The sequence below is a fragment of the Hyla sarda genome, chromosome 4 (genome assembly GCF_029499605.1).
Source record: "Hyla sarda isolate aHylSar1 chromosome 4, aHylSar1.hap1, whole genome shotgun sequence".
NCBI classification, from domain to species: Eukaryota; Metazoa; Chordata; class Amphibia; order Anura; family Hylidae; genus Hyla; species Hyla sarda.
Window position 1 is genome coordinate 311,491,146 of NC_079192.1, and position 17,777 is coordinate 311,508,922.

At 42.8% G+C, this 17,777-nt stretch overlaps 1 protein-coding gene across 5 annotated transcripts in view; it reads left to right on the top strand.

The window, feature by feature from the left end:
* The window catches only part of CPEB4 (cytoplasmic polyadenylation element binding protein 4), a 96,643-nt gene that overhangs the window by 35,234 nt on the left and 43,632 nt on the right, over window positions 1–17,777 (top strand). For all 5 annotated transcript variants that reach the window (XM_056574853.1, XM_056574852.1, XM_056574854.1 and 2 more), the window contains one exon: window positions 352–433. In XM_056574853.1, coding sequence (XP_056430828.1) covers window positions 352–433 — 82 coding nt within the window. The remainder of the gene's footprint in view (window positions 1–351; window positions 434–17,777) is intronic.

Genomic DNA, 17,777 nt, shown 5'->3' on the forward strand with positions numbered 1-17,777 from the left:
TACCAGGCAGCCAGGGTATACATGTTTGTTGTCCTCTAGAGGGTTAAACTTTGGGGGCAATCTCACATGTTCAGATGGACTACCATGCCGGAGATCCCATGAGAGTCTATACTCCAGTTCTGGGAAGCCATCTGATCATGTGAGTCTCAAGGTGAGATTGCCTGCACATACTAAATGTATCCTGCTGCGGGAGACCGAGATGTTAATACCTTTAAGTATTAATAACTATTGTCATCCAATTATAAATAATTTTAATGTTTGTTCCTTGGTGTGTGTGTGTGTGTGTTGTGTTTTTATTTTTTATTTTTTTAAATTCTTTCTTCCATCTAAATATTATGTGACCTTTTGCAGGATCGCACCAGAACATTTGACATGCATTCACTGGAAAGCTCCCTGATCGACATAATGAGAGCAGAAAATGATTCACTGAAAGGTAACACATTTGTCACCTCTTCCCATGTTGACATTTGATTTTTTCGATCTAGGTTCTTATCTTCTGTGTGCGGTATGGACAGTTGGGGGGGGGGGGGGCTGAAAATATGTTGCAGACACAACTTGTCCACTTTTTCTCCTTTTTATTTTTTGTGCACTCAAGCAGTGTTTCCCAACCAGTGTGCCTCAAGCTTTTGCAAAACTCCCAGCATGCCCGGAGAGCCGAAGGCAACAGCTGGAAGCACACTGGTTGGGAAATATGGTTCTAAAGTCTGTGATATGCCTGGATTTGTTATGTGCATTTTATGTTCTATAGAGAAGAATGGCCAGGACACGTCTCCGCTCTCTAGGGATTCTCCTGTGTCTGGATTAGCGGGGACCGTTGCATACCAGTTTTTGTATTCCCTCTCCCGGTTTCATTCCGTACTGCTCCCCACACACTACCGCTTGTTTCGCTACCTAAATTATTGAAAGGAATGAATGTGAGGTGTTGCCCGAATATTCTTCTGGCTTCACATAAAAAAAAAGGTGAATGTGGATGAAAATCGTTGACAGCTAGAATTTTGAGATTTAGCCCTCAGCAGTGCATGTTTTCCCAGTTTTAAGGTATTTCACACTGCGGAATCTCCGCTCATGGAATTCCACTAGAGGAGATTCCGTCAGGCGGCCGCTGCCGAAAATACTTCGGTGGTAGGACTGCGGGGCAATGCGCATTCACTGTTGACTGCTATGCAGTACCCACGGAATGGTGCAATGAATGAACATGTTGTTTCTTTGTGCAGAACAATTTCAGCGGTGGAATTGTCCATACCGAATACCGCAGTATGAACGGGTCTCGCGGAAGACCCATTCACACTGATGGTACTGTTCACTGCGCAGAATTCTGCTGGCGGAATTCCGCAGTGTGAATGTACCCATAGAATGGAAAGACTAGTTCTTTATATATGCGATAACTTCACGGATAAATCTGGAGCTTTCTCATAGCCTTTGTCTGCTTCTGTTTGCTAACATGTAGCTGATATTCTAAGGGTTTGTTCACATGCTGGAATTTCCATTCCCCACTTGGAAATTCTGTTTAGAAATTCTATTGCAGAGTCTCATTGATTTCAATGGGATTTTGCTGCACTGTGCACACTGTTTAATTTTCACTGCAGAAACATCTGCCGCGGAAATCCTTATTCCAGCCTCTGCCGAAAGAATTGAGGTGTCCATTCTTTAGGTGGAGTCCGCTCATAAATGCATTGCTGTCTATGGAGATGGTGCATTTCCAAGCTGCCTTAGCGGCAACATATTCTGCTGGACACCACGGTTTGCAGAATGTCCACTAGGAAATTTTCTGTTTATGTTCCGACATGTGAACACACCCTTAGGGTATATTCACACGGAGAACTGCATAAAAAAACCTTACGTCTTTCTACAACACATTTCCCTCCTATGAAATGTGTTAAACATGTAAAAACTGCGGCAATTCATGGTCAAAAAAACATGCAGGGAGTAGTACTCACAAACTGATTTATGAATACTACGAACAGGCAAGAACCTCATGCTGACCAATAGAAATGTACATAGACAGAATAGACAAAAAAGCTATCAGCAGACAAAGGGTCACAAACTAGATGCTTGTTACACCAACCAAACTGGATGGGAAGTGCAGATGTACTGACTGGCAACCTGTGTCTCCAGCTCTTGCATAAAGGTAACAGGTTTCTTAAACTCAAACCTACCAGCAGCAACTACTAAAATAAAAAAACCTGTATCTAAAGACATGGCAGATACATAAGAATAAAGCCAACATGTAGCAGCTGAGACGCAGCTCACATGTGGGTAAAATCCGTGCCAACATGCAGTTTCACCACAAATCAGCTGTGATATTGATTTGTTTACAACCAGGTAAACAGCAGTTTTACCTACAGAATCACATGTTGGCATGGTTTCTGGTTTCTGGCTGCACCTTGAATGCCAGTCAGCTGCTTTGTGTGGCCTTTCTTTAAATGGAAGTGATGATATTCCGAGTAGCCTGAAATGGAAGCATGTGTTTGTTGTCAAATAATATTCGGCAATCTGCTGTTAGATTCAATTTGCATATAAAGTATCTGTCTATATTTTTGTGGATTCCTCACTCTCATAAGCTGTAAACAGAAAGAACTGCTGAGAGGAAACACTGCTAAAACTGTTACTAAAATGGTATACATTAGATTACTATTCAGAACTCTAAAAGGAACTGCAGTAGTTTTATACTAAATAGGCTAGCTTCACATTAAAAAACAATGCTACACCTGCACTATAGGTTTAAAGGGGTACCCAGGGGCCGTGATCGTGACGTCAAGGCCACGCCCCTTTGTGATGTCATGTCATACCCCCTCCATCTCTATGGAAGGGGACGTGTCAGTGGACACACCCCTTCCATAGACATGAATGGAGGAGGTGCGGTGTGACATCACGACCACTGCCCCAGGAACCCAGCGTTTGTTTAGAATGCCAGGTGCTGCGGGAGATCGCGGGGGGTTCCAGCAGCGGGACCCCCATGATCAGACATTTTTTCCCCTATACTTTGGATAGAGGAGAAGATGTCTAGCAGCGGAGTACCCCTTTAAAAACCGGCTTACCAGTGTGCCATCGTAAAGGGCAGTGTTCAGTGCATTTGGTATCATTTCCAGTTTTTTTCTCTTTTTGGACTGCAGGTGGTATTGTATTCTGTCATGCATGATGCTAAATGAACTATACCGTCTCCTGTTTTACTAGACTTGGGATTTAGTAGGCTATAAAGTTTTGGGTTAAGGGACATAACACAACTTGAGATGAGCAAAGTTACAGTGATTCAATTCGTCACGAACCTCGCGGCTCGGCAGTTGCTGACTTTATCCTGCATAAATAAGTTCAGCTTTCAGGTGCTTCGGTGGGCTGGAGACTCCCTCCTAAGACTGCATCCACCTTTTAAAGCCCACTGGAGCACCTGAAAGCTGAACTAATTTATGCAGACTGCTGAGCCGAGAAGTTTGTGACAAATCGAATTACTGTAACTTCGCTCATCTCTAAACACAACATGTTAAAAACTATCAAACACTTTCATTTATGCATGCATAGTTTTTTGTTTTTTGTTTTGATTACCCTATTTTCAGAATGCATCGATTTGGCTTGTACCCTTTTGCTTCAACAGCAGCAGGACTACATTTCCCAGCTGACATCTGGCCAGGTGTTGTTTTTTGTCTCAACCCTAGCCTGCAAACACACAGTGAAATGGATTCATGACGTGACATCATTCTGTAGGCATAGGGGAGGACCACAGATCAGCAGCATGCTGCATAACAAGCGCACTGTAATAGCAGTGTTCATGACCTGTAATAGTTACCATGGGGATAGCAAAGGAGACTCTATATATACAAAGACGAGGTAGGGCTGATAAATGAGTATTGAGGATCATTTTAACATCATAGATTGACATGTATGTAAATAATACTTTTTACTATACTTTCTTTCCAATGTCCAGTTATTCTCTGATTCCCCCCCCCACACCACTGTAGAACCTCCTTGAGAAGGGAAGCATTGTTTTTTGATATTTGCTTAGTACAACAACAAAAACATTGGCTATTTAGTCTTTATTAAAAATGTTGTTAAAAAAATCTAACTTCTTCAGCCTCCTTTTATTCATACACGGTTTGGCTGCTCTGGACATAAATCAATTTGGAGGATGGTTCAGAAGAGGAGAGATAGACAGGTCTGTCCGGTAGTACCTCTGGCAGAATTTTCAGTGACAGCTTCCAGAACGATGAGGCAGTAAAGAAAAACCTAAGCAAACTTTTAATAAAGACAGAAGGACAAAATGTTGTTCACAACATAATGGGGGAGATTTAGCAAAACCTTTGTAGAGGAAGAGTGGTGCAGTTGCCCATAGCAAAGAAGAAGCGGTCTGATTTGTTGCTATGGGCAACTGCACTACTCTCGTTCAACACAATATCAAGGTGCTTTAATCAGCAGGTAGGATATATTGAAAAATCTCCCATTAGTCAATAGGAGAACACTCCGATATATACCTATTTTTTCTTTAAACTTCATGTGGCATCCGATCTCAGATGGTAGATATTAGAAGAGGTACTGGTAAATTAATATTGTGGATGTGAACAGGCGAAACTTGTTAAAAAAGGGAAACCTTTTGGATTGTAGAACTGGAATCACTGGAACCTAAAGGCTTAAATGAGAATTGTAATTTTAAAGTCTTTTTGGAAATATTTATGTAGAGGTGCATTTTCAGTGTGAACAGTGTGCTAAATATAAGTATATAATGGAAGTACACGCAGTTCGTGAATGATTAGTCCTATCTACTGTCTTCCACTGCTCAAACATTTAAACTCACCTGAGCCATGATCCTGTGCATATGACTTAGGGGGTGTGCCCCTGAAACGTAGCGCGGCAGGTTTGTACTCTTGTCTCTCTCTATCTTACCGAGGTATGTGCTTTATCCATCTTGCTATATGGAATTATCTATATCTTACACCATGAAATGTGAAAAAGGAAGTTTAACCCCTTAAGGACGCAGGGTGTACCTTTACGCCCTGAGTCCGCTCTCTTTCTATAATGCGGGGCCACGGTGTGGCCCAGCATCATAGCAGGTCGGAATCTGCCTCTAACAATGGCCGGGACCCGTGGCTAGTAGCGCGCGGCACAGATCGTGGTGCAGCGTGCTATTAACCCTTCAGACGCGGCGTTCAAAGTTTATCGCTGTGTCTAAAGTGGAAGTAAAGTACTGCCAGTTAGCTCAGTGGGCTGTTCGGGACCGCCGTGGTGAAATCAGTGTCCTGAACAGCTGGCAGACACAAGGAGGATCCCTACCTGCCTCCTGCGTTGTCGATCGCCAAATGACTGCTCAGTGCCTGAGATCCAGGCATGAGCAGTCAAGGGGCAGAATCATCGATCAATGTTATCCTAGGAGATAAAAAAGATCAATGTAAAAGATCAGTGTGTGCAGTGTTATAGGTCCCTATGCGGGCTGTAACACTGCAAAAACAAAATGGGGAAAAAAAAAAGTTAATAAAGATCATTTAACCCCTTCCCTAATAAAAGTTTAAATCACCCCCCTTTTCCCATTAAAAGCGTGTAAATAAAAATAAACATGTGGTATCGCCGCATGCGGAAATGTCAGAGTTCTAAAAATATATAGTTAATTAAACCGCACGGTGAATGGCGTATGCGCAAAAAAATTCCAAAGTCTAAAATAGCCTATTTCTGGTCCCTTTCGAGATCAAGAAAAAATGAATAAAAAGCGATCAAAAAGTCTCATCAATACGAAAATGGTACCACTAAAAACTTCAGACCACGGCGCAAAAAATTTGCCCTCATACCGTTACAAAAAATTATAGGGGTCAGGAGATGACAATTTTAAATGTAAACATTTTCGTGCATTTAGTTATGATTTTTTCCAGAAGTGCGACAAAAACAAACATAGATAAGTAGGGTATCATTTTAATCGTATGGACCTACAGAATAAAGAGAAGGTGTCATTTTTACCAAAAAATGGACTGCGTAGAAACGGAAGCGCCCAAAAGTTACAAAATTGAATTTTTTCTTCAATTTTGTCGCACAATGAATTAGTTATTTCTCTTTCGCCGTTGATTTTTGGGTAAAATGACTGATGTAATTACAAAGTAAAATTGGTGCCACAAAAAATAAGCCACCATATGAATTTTTAGGTGCAAAATTTTAAGAATTATGATTTTAAGAATTATGGAGGAAAAAACGAAAGTGCAAAAAACAGAGAAACACTGAGTCCTTAAGGGGTTAAAGAATAAATAAGTATACAGTATATTGGAGTGTTCTCCTATTGACTAATGTGAGAGTTTTCAATATATCCTACCTGTCTGCTGATTTAATGCACCATGATATTGTGTTGAAAGTTAGTGCTGTGAGGTCCGTAGAGCCCGGCTATCAAGGAAGTTGCTTCTCATGTGGTTAAGCAAGTGTGCGCGAATGGTAACTATTCTGGATGTTATACAACTGCACTACTGTCACCGGTTCTGATAAATCTCCCCCTATGAATGCAAAGTAGAATAAAAAAAATAAAAATAAATGCTTTTAATGGTGTTACTTAATCTATAGACAACTTTTTTGAAAGTATGTTTTTATTTTTGCTATGTGAGTGCTGTCTTCTCTCTGTTCTTGTACATAGCCTATATTATTCTCCACTGCAAACTACCCTTTGTGTGCCCTCCTATTAAAGATAGCCTGTGCGAGCTGTCCTGCGAGAATTCTTTTCCCTAAGTCTCCTCTTTAAAGGGTACCTCTCATCAAAAAAACTTTTAATATATTATAGATTAATGTATGCAGAATAACTTCTTTTAAAATTTAAAAAATATGCTTCTTTCTATTAAATTTTTCCACTTTGAAGAAATGACCACTAGGGGTCTCCCTACCAGTCCTGACAGCAAGCATTTCAGACTCATGCTGGAGTCCTAAACACTGCGAGCTGCCAGTCTGCTTTGTTCACAAAGGAGAACACTCAGAGCTGCAAGCCTGCTTTGTTCACAGCCTGTTTGGCTGTGAACAAAGCAGGCTGGCAGCTCTGAGTGTTTAGGACTCCAGCATGAGTCAGAAATGCTTGCTGACAGGATTGATCAGGAAAAATACAATAGAAAGAAGCATATTTTTCATTAACATGCTATTGGAAAGTTATTCAACATTCATTAATCTAAAATATATCAAAAGTTTATTTGATGAGAGGTACCCTTTAAGCTAGTATAACTACCTCCCAGTCCTTGCTGCCATCTCTTACACTGAGAGCAGAAAATCTGTCTGACAGGCATATCTTACCCTGAGTAGCAGCTAAATGGTAGGAAATTTCTAATGAAGACTATTTAGAAAGTTGTTAAATTTGGCATTCAGCAAGCAAACTAAAGACCAATCCTTTTATGTATACAGACTTTTGGTGTGTTTAATTTAGAAAGGTGTTCAGTTGTTTCTTATAGATTTCTATGTAGTTCTCTATAGCAATCTAACAAATATTGAGGGTAACTAGGTTTGCCTAAAGGAGACCGTGGAGCTGTGTACAAATACACAATCTACTGTAAGACACTTTTTACAAAATAAATGCACTTTACAGCATGACACACACGTTACCTCAGATTGCACCTCCTTGTTGCTTGCTTGTCTATGTTCTAGTCTAGCAATGGATTAGTAATACAAAAATGTATTCCAAATTGAACAATGAATTTATGGATTGTTTGAATTGCGGTACTGGTCTATTTTCTATACATATAGATTATTTGCCCACCTTTCAATTAAATTGTGTGACCCCCTCTGCCACAATGTGGTGACCTCATACCGAAAGGACCCTACACTAAGCAGACTCTCCTCTAGAATGAAGTGTAGATAGGATCCAGCTATATATAAAAAAGAGAAATATTACAGTAGCTCGTATGAAAAATGTGCAGTACAAAAGCCAAGGAATAGAAAAGAACAGAGAGACACGTTTTTGGCTACATTTTTTGAGTGGTGTTTCATTAGATTTAACAGGCCCTCCCTGTCACTTTAAAAAAAACTTTTGAAATGTTGTAGAGACAAAGTTTTGATTGGCCGAGGTCTGAGAGTTCAGATCGCGACCAATAGCTAGAACTAGCTGGGAGAAACGTGCGCTAAGAAAGACCCATTACTATGTGTCTGTGGGATTGTCTCCGCTGCAGTTTTCTCACTGCTTGTTCTGAAAACTCGGACCCGGACCAATCGAAACTTTTGACATGTCTCTAGGATATGTCAGAAGTTTTTTTTTGTTTTTTTTTAAAGCAACAGATACACTTTAAATTAATACTTCCTTTTGCCTGAAGTGCTGGATCTACACTTTTTGTTTATCCTGTTGGAGAGGACTACTTTCCTAGAACGGGGCCAGGTCAGCTGATCACTGCATTGCTTCCAGTCCATGTTAGTTATGGTAAAAAAGATTGTCACATAACAATGGTGTCTGAGCTCATATCCAGTTCCCATTTCCCCAGAACCAGACTGTGATAATTTATTACATTTCTATATCTCATTTACTGGATGCCTCTGCATACAATATTGTAATTTGCTATGCTGTTCTATACAGCTGAGAAGAAGTATACATCTTATAGAATCTCTCCCTACATACATAGCAAGTGGAGGGCTCTAGCGTAATATGAACAGAGCCCAAGTAAAGCTTGCATGGACTGTAATTTTTCTCTGAGCAGATCCTCCTGAGTATACAGTGTCACGGTTTATTTTTGGCTCTGTATAATTGGCCTACATGTAGGAATACATAACAAGGCGCTTCAGATTGGATTTTATATCTGTGGCTCCCAACCTGCACTACCCTAGGGGGTATACTAGGAAGGAGAAAAAGGAAAAAATATAAGACTGCAATAGTATCCAACAGTGTTTAATTTGGGGACTGACCTGCATGCTGACATCTATATGTATTTAGTTATGCCATATTGCAGGCTCCTTTCCCTTCTGCTTCTTTACTCTTCAGTGGAATTCACGGTCATCCACCCTTTCCCAGCAGTAATAACACACAGAGGCTAGGTGTCAGAGGAATCTGGTACACAAGATGTTCTATAGAGCGGGGCAGGATACACGCACTCCTAACTGGACAACGCCTGCAGGGCTCAACTCTCCCTCCTATACTAGTTTTGCCAAGGTTATAGAAATGCAAGTTATTATACATAAAAGATGATTTATTACAATGTATTTGAGAAATCCATTGGATAGACAGTACTGGATAAAAATGTTATAACCTAGTAGATACTATGAAACTAGATGTGCAAATTGCATTTGTTTTTAGTCTGGAAGACTATCTCAAGCCTGCATCAGTAAAACTGCAAGAGGAGTGGATCACTTTTTACTGTGTCATGACGGGAAAATAAATGCTAATCGGTTATTCTAGACTGAGACAGACTACACTTTTTTTTTTCTTTATTTTGACACTAATCTGTATTCATTGAAATGACATCTTAGAGCAGATGGGGGGTAATTTCTGTGAAATAAGATGTACAGAGGAGACGTGCCAAAGACCTACCAGATGTCATGTTTAACATGTCCTTTAATCTTCACATTAAATTGTGTTTTCTGGGACTTCATTTATCGATGGTCTAAGCTCCGGATAGGCCATCAATATCTGATCGGTGGGGGTCTGACATCCAGCTGATAAGTTATTTGCTAGAGCTCTGGTGCTCGCATATACAGCTCCCTTACACTTCAATGGGAGCTTAGCTGCAGCAACCCAGCACAGCCACTACACAATGTACAAAGGGGGAAAATATACTACTAATCATGAACATATACAGGACAACTTATCCTGGAAAAATTACCTGATATAACAGTTAAACTTGAGAGGAAAATTGTCATTATTGTTACCCGAACTAACCTGTTTTTACAGCTGTGTAGTGTGGGTGACACTGATGCCAACCATACTTACCTGTCTCCATTCTGCGCTCCCGTTGTCCCACTATCTTTCTCCGTTTCTTCCGTTTTGGAGCACATCCAAAACTTCCTGACATTGCAGCTGCTGCTTCTCTGCTGGTACCCGCTGCGAGCAGGCCTGGGGAAACCGCAGCAGTGAAGCTCCGCCCATGCCCCAAGCCCGCCACCAGAACAGAAGATATGGAGCAAGTTAGCGGGACAACAGGACCATGAAACAGGGACAGGTAAGAATGGCTGTCATCAGTGTCACCCGCACTCCACACCTATACCAACAGGTTAGTGCGGGTAACACTGATGATTACAAGTCAGTTTGCAGTGAGTTTAAACCGTGGCTGGTTTTCCACTGCAAAATCTGTAGCAGATTACATTGAATTCACTGTAACCTGCTGTGGATTTTCCGCTGCTTCAAACCGCCTTGGCTTAAACACACTTCAGGAAACTCTCTTTAAAATCCTACCATGTGAACGTGAACCGCAAAGGCTATATTTGCACACCAGGGTCCATTGCTGGTATTAAGTTGTAAAATCTGCAGTTGCTGATTCCTATGTATTTTGAATTGGCATCAATAAAGAGACTGTCTTGTAAAATCCACACTTCTAAACCTGCAGCTGATCCAGTGTGAATTCACCTTAGGCTGCGCTACTTGGGGGTCCTGTCCTCAGGCTGTGTCCGTCCCTTGTTCTCTTTTTACACTGTATATGGATATATCTATCAATGCCTACATAATACCATACTGTAGCCATGTGGCTGTTGTATAGGTTCTTTTAGGACATTGATGATAATCTAAATGCTTGTTTCTGTGGCGAGGCTGAACAGGGACAGAGCATAGACAGAAGATGTGTGATCTCTGCAGCTCTGCAGCCTGAGGCATTTGTTCTCTGAGAGAAGTACTGAAAAGCTTAACTGTTTCCACACCTTCACAGTAAAGCTGACTAGAAGGGCCTTTTACATGGGGCACATATTGGCCAAACAGACAAATTAATGTCCTGCGTAAAAGAGCCAGCGAACGGCCAATTGGTTGATCGTCTGTTTATAGCTGTGATCGTGCAGCCCTAAAAGTCATTGTTGGGTGGCTGTACAAACAATTCAGTGATCGTTCATTTGGCCATACACAGGAATGGACTGTTTTCACATACAAATTTATAGTGATAATAATCGAAATTGGTCAGAAATCTGTGTGTAGTTACTTGTGACTTTTCATAAATTACATTTGATAGGTCTGTTTGAAGTAAATGTACAGTTCCATATCTGAGGTTTTCCTTCTATCCTGTTCCTGTTTTTAGAAAAAAATGGCAGGAAACAGAGCACCTTTCTTGACCCTTACATATGGTGGTTGCCAGATTTAAACACCTTCCTGTCTTTCATATCAAAGTGTTAATAACCCATACACATGAATTCTAGCGCTTGCTACTAGTACTCACCTTGTATTAGCCCCTCTTCTCCAGGTCCACTAAGCGCTGACTTCAAATGAATTATTGTTAACTACAATATATGACTCAAAATACAAATAGTTTTCTCTTATTTTTATTTTATGATGTGGGGAAATTCTCTTAGAGTAGGGTCACACGTGCCGTATTTTGCTGCTTATTTGCTGCTGCTTATTTTCTTACTTATTAAAGTCAATGGGTAGCAAAATACGCAGATGATTTTGCTAGCCATTGACTTCAATGGGCAGGAAAATATGCAGCAGCAAATACACAGAAAAATATGGCACATGTGACCCTACCCTTAGGGTACATTTACACAGATCGATCTTCTGCATGATTTTTTGCTCTAGAAAAGCTGCGGTTTTGGTAGCAGACACCGCAGCTCTGTCTGAGCGGAAAAGTCCTAGAAGATCCGTCCATGTGAAGTGAACATATCTTAAGGGTCCGTTCATACGAGCAGATTTTATGCATATTTGTGCTTATTTTCTGCTTCCTTTTTTCTCCTTGACCTGGCAGCAGAAAATCTGCATCAAAATATGCAGCATAACTACCAGATTTTCTTACCATTGACTTCAATGGGTATGTAGAATATCTGTAAATCTGCCACTAGTGCAGATATCTGCTGACACATTTAAAGGGGTATTCCAGGCAAACACTTTTTTTATATAGATCAACTGGCTCCAGAAAGTTAAACAGATTTGTAAATTACTTCTATTAAAAAATCTTAATCCTTTCAGTACTTTTGAGCTTCTGAAATTAAGGTTGTTCTTTTCTGTCTAAGTCCTCTCTGATGACACCTGTCTCGGGAAACGCCCAGTTTAGAAGAGGTTTGCTATGGGGATTTGCTTCTAAACTGGGTGTTTCCCGAGACAGGTGTCATCAGAGAGGACTTAGACAGAAAAGAACAACCTTAATTTCAGAAGCTCATAAGTACTGAAAGGATTAAGATTTTTTAATAGAAGTAATTTACAGATCTGTTTAACTTTCTGGAGCCAGTTGATATATATATAACAATTTTTTGCCTGGAATACCCTTTTAAGTCAATGTTAAAACAATCCACCCAAAATCCAATTGGAGAGTAAAAATAAAATTGAGTGGTATTCACATGTAAAATCTTCTGCCTATATTACCTCATAACAAGAGACAATGTGGAGACATACAAGTTGTGAGAGCAGTGATCATTTAGTGCTACATGCGCGTAATGATTTAGTAGGAAATGATTGTTGCTCTGTATGCCCCCACATTGTCCCCACGTACAATGCTATATAGACTGGATTTTACATACCGTATATGCCAGCGTATAAGACTACCCCCAACTTTTACAGTTAAAATATAGAGTTTGTGATATACTTGCTAACCCTCCTACCGCGATGTACAGTACCTTGTAGTTCCCCCCATATTAAGTAGGCAGTATAGTTCCCCCACATTAGGTAGGCAGCATGTTCCCCCACAATAGTAGGCAGCTCTCCCACATTAGGTCAGCAGTTCCCCCACATTAGGTCAGCAGTTCCCCCGCATTAGGTCAGCAGTTCTCCCGCATTAGGTCAGCAGTTCTCCCGCATTAGGTCAGCAGTTCTCCCGCATTAGGTCAGCAGTTCCCCCGCATTAGGTCAGCAGTTCCCCCGCATTAGGTCAGCAGTTCCCCCGCATTAGGTCAGCAGTTCCCCCGCATTAGGTCAGCAGTTCCCCCGCATTAGGTCAGCAGTTCCCCCGCATTAGGTCAGCAGTTCCCCCGCATTAGGTCAGCAGCTCCCCCCCACATTAGGTCAGCAGCTCCCCCCCACATTAGGTCAGCAGCTCCCCCCCACATTAGGTCAGCAGCTCCCCCCCACATTAGGTCAGCAGCTCCCCCCCACATTAGGTCAGCAGCTCCCCCCCACATTAGGTCAGCAGCTCCCCCCCACATTAGGTCAGCAGCTCCCCCCCACATTAGGTCAGCAGCTCCCCCCCACATTAGGTCAGCAGCTCCCCCCCACATTAGGTCAGCAGCTCCCCCCCACATTAGGTCAGCAGCTCCCCCCCACATTAGGTCAGCAGCTCCCCCCCACATTAGGTCAGCAGCTCCCCCCCACATTAGGTCAGCAGCTCCCCCCCACATTAGGTCAGCAGCTCCCCCCCACATTAGGTCAGCAGCTCCCCCCCACATTAGGTCAGCAGCTCCCCCCCACATTAGGTCAGCAGCTCCCCCCCACATTAGGTCAGCAGCTCCCCCCCACATTAGGTCAGCAGCTCCCCCCCACATTAGGTCAGCAGCTCCCCCCCACATTAGGTCAGCAGCTCCCCCCCACATTAGGTCAGCAGCTCCCCCCCACAATAGTAGGCAGCTCCCCCCCACAATAGTAGGCAGCTCCCCCCCACAATAGTAGGCAGCTCCCCCCCACAATAGTAGGCAGCTCCCCCCCACAATAGTAGGCAGCTCCCCCCCACAATAGTAGGCAGCTCCCCCCCACAATTGTAGGCAGTTCCCCCGCATTAGGTCAGCAGTTCCCCCGCATTAGGTCAGCAGTTCCCCCGCATTAGGTCAGCAGTTCCCCCGCATTAGGTCAGCAGCTCCCCCCCACAATAGTGGGCAGCTCCCCCCCCCACAATAGTGGGCAGCTCCCCCCCCCACAATAGTGGGCAGCTCCCCCCCCCACAATAGTGGGCAGCTCCCCCCCCACAATAGTGGGCAGCTCCCCCCCCCCACAATAGTGGGCAGCTCCCCCCCCCCCCACAATAGTGGGCAGCTCCCCCCCCCCCCACAATAGTGGGCAGCTCCCCCCCCCCCCCACAATAGTGGGCAGCTCCCCCCCCACAATAGTGGGCAGCTCCCCCCCCACAATAGTGGGCAGCTCCCCCCCCACAATAGTGGGCAGCTCCCCCCCCACAATAGTGGGCAGCTCCCCCCCCACAATAGTGGGCAGCTCCCCCCCCCACAATAGTGGGCAGCTCCCCCCCCACAATAGTGGGCAGCTCCCCCCCCACAATAGTAGGCAGCTCCCCCCCACAATAGTAGGCAGCTCCCCCCCCCCCCCCAACGATAGTCGGCAGCCCCCCCCCCCCCCCCCCACAATAGTAGACAGCTCCCCCCACAGACATACAACTTCCAGCCATATAGAGTGTATGGCTGGATGCTGTATGTCTGTGTACTGCCCCCCACAGTGTTCCGGTCACCGCTCCTCCGGCCCGGGGCACAATCTACTGCTATGGACCATAGCAGCAGTCCCGGGACCGGATGACGCGCCGCCGGTCACTCACCAGGCCCCGGCCAACGCTCGTCCTCCTGCGCCTCTGGTTGTACGCACGGGACGTCACTGACGTCACGTGCGTGCAACCATAGAGAGGTGGAGAAGCGCAGAAGGACTGGAGGAGGATGCGTGGTGGTCGGGGAATGGTTAGTGACCCGTGGAGATCCTTATGTTCCGAAAAGATTTTTCGGGACACAGGGATGTCCGGCATAGGAATACTTATGATTATCTTCCCGGCTCCTGTGTGCGGCTGCAGGCGGGGGCCGGCCAGAGCATGTAAAAAACAAATTCATGTATACTAAAAACCAGGGTGCCTCCAGCTGTTGTGAAACTACAACTACCAGCATGCCCGGACAGCCTTTGCCGGTCCGGGCATGCTGGGAGTTGTAGTTTCACAACAGCTGGAAGCACCCTGGTTTTTAAGTATACTGTACAGTTATTAGTTTGTACATTCTCTGGCCGCCCCCCGCCTGCAGCTGCACACAGGAGCCGGGAAGATAATCATAAGTATTCCTATGCCGGACCCCAATACCCGGCGTATAAGACGACCCCCGACTTTTCAGAAGAAAATTTGGGGTTAAAAAGTAGTCTTATACGCCGGGATATACGGTTTCTGGTGACAGAAAGTTAAAAACATATTTGTAAATTACTTCTATTAAAAAAACGTAAGCCTTCCTGTACTTATTAGCTGCTGAATACTACAGAGGAAATTATTTTCTTTTTGGAATGCTCTCTGATGACATCACGAGCACAGTTCTCTATGCTGATGTTATTATAATAACGCTTTATTTATTGTTGTCCTTAGTGGGATTTGAACCCAAGTCCCCAGCACTGCAAGGTAGCAGTGCTAACCACTGAGCCACCATGCTGCCCTTAGCATTCATCTGCTATGCATGGTTGCTAAAATGGACAGAGATGTCAGCAGAGAGCACTGTGCTCGTGATGTCATCAGTGTTTCAAAAATAAAGGAATTTCCTCTGTAGCATTCAGCAGCTAATAAGTACTGGAAGGATTAAGTAATTTACAAATATGTTTAACTTTCTGCCACCAGTTGATTTAAAAGAAAAAAGGTTTTCACTGGAGTACCCCTTTAACCCCTTAAGGACTAAGCCCATTTTGGCCTTAAGGACTCAGACAATTACATTTTTAAGTTTTCATTTTTTTCCTCCTCGCCTTCTAAAAATCATAACTCTTTTTATATTTTCATCCACAGACTAGTATGAGGGCTTGTTATTTGCGCGACCAGTTGTCCTTTGTAATGACATAAAACTCATTATATCATAAAATGTATGGCGCAACCAAAAAACACTATTTTTGTGGGGAAATTTAAAAGAAAACGCAATTTTGCTAATTTTGAAAGGTTTCGTTTTCACGCCGTACAATTTACGGTAAAAATGACGTGTGCACTTTATTCTGAGGGTAAATACGATTAAAATGATACCCATTATTACATACTTTTCTATTGTTGTGCTTAAAAAAATCACAAACTTTTTAACCAAATTAGTACATTTATAATCCCTTTATTTTGATGACCTCTAACTTTTTTTATTTTTCCGTATAAGCGGTGGTATGAGGGCTCATTTTTTGCGCCATGATCTGATACCACATTTGCATATAAAAAACTTTTAATAAATTTTTTTTACATTTTTTTAAATAAAATGTATTAAAAAAGTAGCAATTTTGGACTTTTTTTAAATTTTTTTTTTTTACGTTCACGCCTTTCACCGTACGGGATCATTAACATTTTATTTTAATAGTTCGGACATTTACGCACGCGGCGATACCAAATAGGTCTATTAAATTAATTTTTTACGCTTTTTGGGGGTAAAATAGGAAAAAACTGACGTTTTACTTTTTTATTGGGGGAAGGGATTTTTCACTTTTTTTTTACTTTTACATTTTTTCTTTTTACGCTTGAATAGTCCCCATAGGGACCAGAGCAGAAGACGCCGGGAGCCAGACGGAGGAAGGAGAGGGGACCTCCGTGCGGCGTTCTGAATGATCGGATCCCCGCAGCAGCGCTGCGGGCAATCCGATCATTCATTGAAATCGCGTACTGCCGCAGATGCTGGGATCTGTATTGATCCCGACACCTGAGGGGCCATTGCCGGCGGGTCCCTGGCTGCGATCAGCAGCCGGGATCAGCCGCGCATGACACGGGCATCGCTCCGATGCCTGCGGTTATGCACAGGACGTAAATGTACGTCCTGGTGCGTTAAGTACCACCGCACCAGGACATACATTTACGTCCTGCGTCCTTAAGGGGTTAAGGCTAGGATTCCACTTGTTTTTTTCCCAGCGTTTTTTTCTCTGAAAAAAATGGCAAAAAAAAACAAAACGCCCGTGCAATTTCCTGCGTCTAACGTTTTTTTTCTAGCGTTTTTGCATTTGAGTTGAAATTGCAATTGTTGGCCCTTTTGGCTTTTATTTTATTTTATTTTTTTCAAAATGTTTAACATTTTTTTAGGTAGTACTACTACTTCCAGCATGGAACACACTGTTCCATGATGGGAGTAGTTGTACCTGTACTAAAAGATATTTCGCCCAATGCGATCATCCATAATATAGCAGAGATGCGGAGCGGCTTTATATTGCGCTCGCATCTCTGCTCTGTACTCCGGCCAGGTATGTGAATAGAACATCACTTCATATTTTCCATCCAGAGTGGGGATTGGCCGGATGGTTGGAAATATGAATGAGTGATGTTCTATTCACATCACTGGCCGGAGTATAGTGCAAAGATGCGAACGCTGTATAGAGCCGCTCTGCATCTCTGCAATAGATAGGACGATCACAGCAGATGTCAGGAGTGATACTTGCTGTGATCTTTCCTTAACTGCAGGTACTACTGCTCCCAACATGGAGCACACTCTGCGATCTGTCAATTAGTACAGATACTACTACTCCCATCATGGAACAGCGTGTTCCATGCTAGGATTAGTAGTACCACCTAAAAAAAAAAACTGAAAAACACACACACTAAATTTTTATTATTGTCGGCTATATTTTACTGCCCTGCCACATAAATTGATCCCTGTTTAAAAATGTATAAAAATTTTGTTATAAAAAATTTAGTTGAAATACAATTTTTTCCATCACTACTGTATCATTTATTTAAAAAAAAAAATTTTAATGGTACCCTCCGAAATTTTATTTAAAAAAAAGTATCGCCATCACTTTTTTGGATCACTAAAGTCCAAAAGAGAATAAAAAACGCCTAAGTTAAAACCCACATGGCATTTTTCTTGGTGTTTTTTTACTCCCATAGACT